This window comes from Varanus komodoensis, unplaced genomic scaffold, assembly GCF_004798865.1.
Source record: "Varanus komodoensis strain SLA01 unplaced genomic scaffold, ASM479886v1 scaffold262, whole genome shotgun sequence".
NCBI lineage: Eukaryota > Metazoa > Chordata > Lepidosauria > Squamata > Varanidae > Varanus > Varanus komodoensis.
The window spans coordinates 90,501-98,177 of NW_025335689.1; the positions used below are offsets into that span (position 1 = coordinate 90,501).

Sequence of the window (7,677 nt, forward strand, 5' to 3'; positions counted from 1 at the left end):
TCTAATGATTTCTCAAAGTTTCAGCATTAACTCCCATTGTCCACTCCTTCTCACACATTCAGAACTTCATCACTACCTTGAAACTTTATACTTGACCCACAGCTTACGCAAACTCGGTCCGTACACTGGAAGCTTGTAGCCCATTCAGTATGCTGGCTACCTGACAAGGTTGCTGCTCTTTTCTCTGTCAGAGAGGGAGTCCCAGGGTGTCCAGCCAAGAAACTGCTGAAGCTGAAAGGAGCAGCTTTCTTGTGCATCTGAACACCTCTTCTCCTGGTTCTACAATTCTGAGATTTCCAGGGAGTTCATCTGAAAGTGATGGTTGCTCAAATATAGTTCATGGAAGCCTTGCTGAATTTTCCCCGTAAAAGCAGTGTATCAAATCAAATTGTTCAAATACACTGTCTAGGTGATAAAATGCCAAAGAGATTACCAGGGTGGCCACATGTCTTCCTTTTCAGGGCACAGTCCTCTATGCAAAGAGCTGCCAAAGAGCTGTCCTCTATTTGAAATGGTTCTTTTTCTGAGTCTTTTGAAAGATAATAATCCCAAAGAATCATTTCCTACCAGCAGTTAGGACTTGAGCAATAAAATAACCAGGCGGGTTCAGACCCTTCCTCACTACAGAGAGATGCATCACATTTCTATTTAGATCGCAATCCCTCTTCCTAAGTAGGCTTCTCTACATACAAGTGGGCATGTGTCATCTCATGCTAATGACTGTCCCCTGATTTGGTGATGCATAAACAGCCACACTGCTGCACGGGGGCGGTGGACTGAAAGACAGGGGGCACGGCAACCCCCTGGGACCTGGATGCTGCCCTCCCCCTTGTCCCAGGCAGTTGCCACCTGTCCCGCTCCGCCTTGCTGCTCCGCCCCCACCTGCCTGCGGACCCAGCTTTGTCCGGGCTGAGCCCCAGGAAACAGGGACACTTGGAGGGTCCATGGCATTGCATTTCTGCCTCCCGTCACTCCTCTCCAAAGGAAGACGCAGCAGAGCACCGGTTTCCCACTGCTGCCTTGAGAAATGCTTTAATATACGCTGGAGAGGAAGGAGGGAGATGAGACCACCTGGAGTCCTCCTTCAGGAAGGCCATGCGCAAAATATTGATGTTATTATTCTCCTGGTTTAAAAAATTCTGCATCCCTTCCTCTCTGACTTTTGGGATTCTTTTTCCTGGCTCTTCTGAAGGGTACCAAAACAGTATGAACTTTCCTGTAGAACATGCATCAGATTGAGACCGGATCCAAGGAAGCATGCAAAATGACTGAGGGGAGGTGGGGGGGGGGAACAATTTCACAATTTTTGACCCTGAGCAGCTGATCAGCAGCAGGGTCAACAAAATGAAGAGGAACTTTTCATTTCTGAAAAATCTGAACTACAGTTTTGAAAGGGAGAGCGCTTTGCGGACACCATGCTCAGGATCATTCCCCTAGACAGCCTCCCCCATCCTGGATCCACCTGGATGCGTTGGACTAGAGTGCCCATCATTCCCAGGCAGCCTGGCAGATGGGAGCTGTGGTCCAGATCTNCGGAAAGGCAGGAGGCAACTGCTGGTACTTCCAAGAGCAAGATGCCTCTGAGCAGCGTCTCCCCTGGCCCTTGGACCGAGGGAGGCCAGGATGCGAGGCGATGCGATGCAACTGGACTGCACTGGGGTGGGGTATGTGGCTCTGTTTCTGAGCATTGTTGCACAGGGGGCGAGCAGGCCAGAATTTCTGCTTCCTCAGCAGCACGACAGAGCTCCTGCAGCAGACCATACTTCGAAATACAAAAGGGAGAAGAAGGTCCCCTCAGAGGGGTAGTGCTGCTGCTCCTAGTGCCTCACAGTTCAGAGCGATGCCTGAAATCAACTTGGTGAATCAAAAAAGACTATCTTGATCAGCCTGCAAGGAGAAAGGACTGGGTGGCGAGGCCAGATCTCGGCAGCCTGATTCCAAAGACTTTTTTTTTGGAAAACTAGAAAAGAGCTTTCCACACATGATATGCCACTTTGAAATATCTGATGATGCCGTTTGACTTGGTAGAAACCAATCCCTCCATCTTCATGCCTTTTGTGAATGATATGTTTCGTGAGGACTTGGTCAGATTTCTGGTTTCTAAGTGTAATAACCTACTGGCTCCTTCAAGTGCCCCAGCCAGTATGAAAAACATTTAAAAACCATGTTTGAAGATGACATGGAAACCGTTTTTTTGTCAAGTTAGAGAAATATGTTTCTGAATGGCAAGCTTGATCCAACAAAATCTAAGCTGGATGCGTTGGACTAGAGTGTCCATCATTCCCAGGCAGCCTGGCAGATGGGAGCTGTGGTCCAGATCTTCCCCGTTGACACCATCCCCATTGCTTTAAATGCGTCTGAAGATTCTGCTGCCCTGCTGCATTTCACAGGGGAAACGTGAGCTGGAACGGCACCTGAGCCAGAGATCCAGGCTGCAGACCCCGCCTTGATCCCAAGGGCTGGAGCAATGGAGCCCAGGAGCCCGCCCTGCTGACAGCGCAGGGCCAGCCAGGGAACGTGCAGGGCGTCGATCCCGAGGTTGCGGAGGGTGAGCGCAGGCAGGAGTTCGCTGGGCTGCTGTTGACAGCAGGGGGACACGGCAGGGGGCTGCTGGAGGGCAGGACAGCCTGCCGTGGGGCTTGCATGGCACCCCCTTATCGAGCCTCAGGTGCCGTGGAGGGGGCAGCATTGCCCCCTATGCTGAAAGGGGATTCAGGCATTTCCGTGTATGGAGTATGGGGGAAACAGTCTGGCCGCAAAATGTTTCATCATTCCCTGTGCATTGAGCAAGATCATTTTCTCCTGCTTCTTCCCTGCTAGGGGAAAGGCAAGGCAATCACTGTTCGGTGGGAGTGGTGTGTTGCCCTTTGGCAGGCAGCCTTTGGCCTCCATTGCATCAGCTGCAGGAAAAATACAACATCTGCGGAAAGAAAGGCAGAGCTTCTTTGGCTGGGTGCAGAGGGTCAAGATGCTGCGCCACTTACTTTCCACGCTCCAGGAGGGCTTGTCTCTCCCCGTGGTTCTGGTGTTCCTGGCTACCTTCCTGCTCCTTGCTGACCACCTGAAAGGGAGGTGTCCCAGGGGGTATCCTCCAGGCCCCGTGCGTCTCCCTTTCCTGGGTAATGTTCCACATGTTGGTGCCAAGAAACCTCTTTCTGAGATACAAAAGGTAAGGATCGGGGCCAGTGGGAGGGACAAGGGCTGCAAGGGAACATGTCCAGATACTGCTGTTTTCAAAGGATTCGGAAAGGCTGGAAGAGGTTGGGAAGTGGTCTGGGACACGAATCCTCCAAGAAAGGAGGGAGGAACTGGGCACTTTTACTCTGAAGAAAAGAAGGCTGAGGGCCAACCAGACAGTGCTCTTCAAATCTTCCCTGCTGCCCCCAAGGGAACTGTGGGGACCTTTAGAACAGCCTCCCCAGCCTCATGGGCTTCTGGGGCAGGAGACTGGGCTCCAGTGGGACTTTAGGTCTTGATTGCACGGTTGTTTGACCAGGCAATCAATCCGGAGTGTCCCAAAGAGCTCCTCTCCTCCACAGGGTCACTCAAAGCCTAGAAACGGGGCTTCTTTGAGTCTCCACAGAGCGTGCTCCCCCATTCTGTCAGAGCCTCAACTCGGGACCCCCAAAGTCAAATTACAAGTCCATTTCTACTAAGGAGCATTTCCACCACCATCGTATTTATCTGACATGCACTCAATTGTTCAGTCTATCAGTTTTTCCCCAAAACACACCCAAAATCATGGTTCAGAGTCTCAGTTGCACCCTTAGAGCAAACATTCAAGAACTGGTTCACTGCCAAGAGTGGGATCCAGAGAGGGGTTTGGAACGTCCTGGGAGGAGCAGAGGGCTCAAAAGCCTGGCTCTGCCCACGTGGCCCCCCAGCGCCAGCGTGACTCAGCCAAGAGAAACTGTCACGAGTGAAAATCCACCCTTAAAGAGTTGGCTGCGGTTGCAATCAAAACAACACCCACAGGTTATTCACCAATACTGGAAAAGCATGCAGCATGCAGGCGTCCTGCAAAGGGACTGCAAAGATGAAGTCTGCACAAGATCCTTTTGTACCTTATCAGTTACTGACAGTTTAGAGAAGTTCAGGGATCAGAGACGCAGCAATAGTGGATGAACACAACACAGCAGAGAAGAACCTTCAGGAAGGGTAGACATTAGCAAGTCTAAGGTGTGCCCCAAAGGACCGGCCTTTCAAGACAGATACATGAACATTTTTTAAGTAAATTTTATTATTATTTTCTACAAGCTAAAAAATAGAAACAAAAAAAATCAATCATCGGAGACATCAGATCTACTAGATCAGCCCCCTATTTTTTTTATAGCAATCCGTAGACATATTCAAATCTATGCACAGTCCTGTTTCTCTAGCCAATAATAAAAAGAGTTCCAAGTTTGACAGAAGCACGTATCCTCTTTCTCCTTCAGAGACAAAGTCAATCTGTCCATTTCAGCACAGTCCAGAATCTTTTTTAGAATCAATTCATCAGTAGGTGGTTCTTCACTTCTCCAATGTTGGGCAAATACAATCCTTACCGCAGTAATTACATGTAGAATCAAATACATTGCTTGTTTATCAACATCATCAATGCCTAGTAAGAAGACTTCAGGTTTAAATATTAAAGATTTTCGTAACATTTCCTCAAGCCATTTATGTATTTTAGTCCCATATTTTTTTGCCTTATCACAAGTCCACCACATATGATAAAAAGCACCCGGTTTATGTTTGCATTTCCAACATCCATTTGACATATTTGGAAACATCTTTCCTAATCTATTTGGCAACAAATACCATCTATAAAACATTTTATACAGGTTTTCCTTATATGAGGTTGCTAAAGTTACCTTGATATTTCTTTCCCACAAATCTTGCCATTTCTCTAGCTCAATATTATATCCAAAAAATTTTGTCCATGTTATCATAGTTTCCCTAACTTGTTCATCTTCCATTCTTATATCCAAAAGAAAATTATACAGTCTTTCAATCATTTTCTCATCTGATTTTTAGATCACTTGGTCAAATGTTGTTAACTCCTTATAAAAACCCCACATTTTATCATCTTTAACATATCTCGATTGTATTTGAACCTTATGGCACCAAGAGATACTAGTACCCTGCTCTTGTAATTCTTGGTTCGGTTGCAGTCCTCCATCGTTATCCAAAATATCATCGTATCTCACAACCATATCAAAATTCAATGTGTTTGGATATACAAGAGCTTCCATAGGCGAAAGCCGTCTTGGCAACTTAGTGTATAGTTTTGTCCTTAATTTTCCCCACACCGACATTAATGACTTTCTAATATGATGATTTAAAAAATAACCCTGTGTTTTACATTTCTCATACTACATATAGGTGTGCCAACCCATTTATAGATCATGCCCTTCAAGAGAAAGGATTCTCTTATTTCTTAAAATTATCCATTCTTTTAGCCACATTAAGACAGAAGCTTGTTAATACAACATCCAATCAGGAAGGTCAAAGCCCCCATTCCCTTGGGCCTCCTGAAGCATTTTTAATTTAATCCTTGGTTTCTTCTTTTGCCATACAAATCTCAGAATTTGGGTATTCAGATCGTCAAAAAAATTTAATCAATTTTTATGGGAATTGTTTGGAATAAAAACAAAAGCTTTGGTAATATATTCATTTTAACTATTGCTATTCTTCCCAACAATGATAGTTGCAAATTAACCCATTTTTCCAGATCACTTTTAATTTCCTTAAGTAGTTTATCATAATTATCTTCTTTCAATGTAGTACATTTAGCTGTAAGAAAAATTCCCAGATATTTAAATTATTTAACAATTTGAAGATTTACTTGTTCCGTCAGGGTTATTCTCTGCTCCAATGTGAGATTTTTCACTAGCAATTTCATCTTTTCTCTATTTATTTTCATCCCAGTAACTTCGCCATACTCTTCTATCTTTTTTACAAGTTTAGACATTGTTACCAAAGGTTCCTCTAGAATACAAACTAAATCATCTGCAAATGCTTGCAATTTATAGCTTTCATCTCTAATTCTAGCACCTTTAATATCCATATCTTCCCTGATATTTCTATTTAACACTTCTAAAATCAATATAAATAACAATGGTGATAGAGGACATCCTTGTCTTGATACACGAACATTTCTAAGGTGTATGTGGGAAGCAAGACTTGAATGCTAATCAGATCAGGAATCCCATCTTAAGTCTTCATCTGTTCCCTCCTTGGCAGGCTTCTGGCAGCCATATTAGAGCAAAGCCTTTGCTCCTTTTGGCCCTTTGACAAAACCCACCAAATAACAATTATTTTCAGCTGTACTTTCCTAGCCTTTAGAATGCATGGCAAAGAAGTGATGTTGATCAATAAAACATGGTATTGGTTGGTATTGTTTTCTTGGTTGTTCAAGTAAACAAGAGAAGCACTTCCCCAAAACTGCCAAGTACAAGAAACAGCAGCAGATTCCCCACCCCACTGAAGTGTTCTCCTGACCCACACGCAGACCCTCGTTCTGGGGCGAAGCTCCAATGGCCACAGACAGCAGGGCCAGAAGGAGGCCTCATGCTCTTGGAGAGCAAAAACTAAAGTTACCCAGCTTCCGGACATGGTGACATTAAGTGAGCACCAGGTAGATGGATGAACCTGGAGTGCATCTGGTCTTGTCTACTTGCTTCTTCAGCTTAGAGAAAAATATGGCAACGTCTTCGGCCTGCAGCTCGGAAGCATGAAGTTTGTGGTTGTGAGTGGGCTGCCGCTGGTGAAGGAGGTCCTTGTCCATCGGGGTGAAGATTTTGTAGACCGTCCAGAAATGCCTTTTACACGTGAAGTCTTTGGATCATATGGTGAGTTTCTTTTAATAAGGTTCCATTTCTTGCTTGCTGGTTTGTTTTTTAAAGGGTGTGTGCAAATATAAAAGGAAAAAATAATTCAACAGAAAATAGAGAGCAGATCAAGCTTTTAACCCATTGTAGTCTAAGCAGCAGATATCCCTATCTCATCCCAAACTTACTTTGTATTTCTCAAGAGGGATAGCGCTTCCTGCCTAACAGAGAAGCTGCCTGTCCTGCAGGGAAGGCTGTTGACAGCTCTCCCTTGTGTGGGCAGGAAGAGTACAAGGTGCCCACGGATTGGGATGCCAGGCCTGTGTGCGGAGCTGCCTTCTGGCTGGGCTCTGCGCTTGCCCCTCTCCCATTCTCTGATCTTCATACTGTTTCTCTCTGTGATTATGGGAATAATTACACCTGTGCTAAATTTTGGAAGAATGGACGGATGGGTGTCAGATTGCTTCTGATACCTTAACTATTGTTTCTGTGGGTTAAAAGGTGAGTTCTTTGCCTGAGTTTGCTCTCTGCCTCAGATGAGACTTGGAAGGGCAGCAAGAAGGAACTAGCAAAAATAATTGACTACTGAATTCCATAAACGAAACTTCAGCTTCGGCTAATTCCTTGAGGACATGTGCTATGAGTAAGGCAAAGGAACGGTCTACAGAACAAAGGGAGTCTGTCTTTGATGTGGGAGGCCCATACCAAAGGGATGCCCAGGTGCTCACTGCTTTCCCATTAATCCTCCCCATCTAGGACTTGTCTTCTCCAACGGGCTCAGTTGGAAGCAGCAAAGGCGGTTTGCCTTATCCACTTTAAGAAACTTTGGTTTGGGCAAGAGAAGCTTAGAAGAACGAATCCAGGA

General features: G+C 45.4%; 1 protein-coding gene across 1 annotated transcript in view; it reads left to right on the plus strand.

The window, feature by feature from the left end:
- Window positions 1-2,941: 2,941 nt before the first annotated feature.
- LOC123025302 (cytochrome P450 2J5-like) overlaps window positions 2,942-7,677 on the plus strand; it is a gene marked incomplete at its 3' end in the record, with an annotated part of 6,531 nt that continues 1,795 nt past the window's right edge. The window contains exons 1-3 of the mRNA XM_044433893.1: window positions 2,942-3,169; window positions 6,671-6,833; window positions 7,569-7,677. Coding sequence (XP_044289828.1) covers window positions 2,969-3,169; window positions 6,671-6,833; window positions 7,569-7,677 — 473 coding nt within the window. The remainder of the gene's footprint in view (window positions 3,170-6,670; window positions 6,834-7,568) is intronic.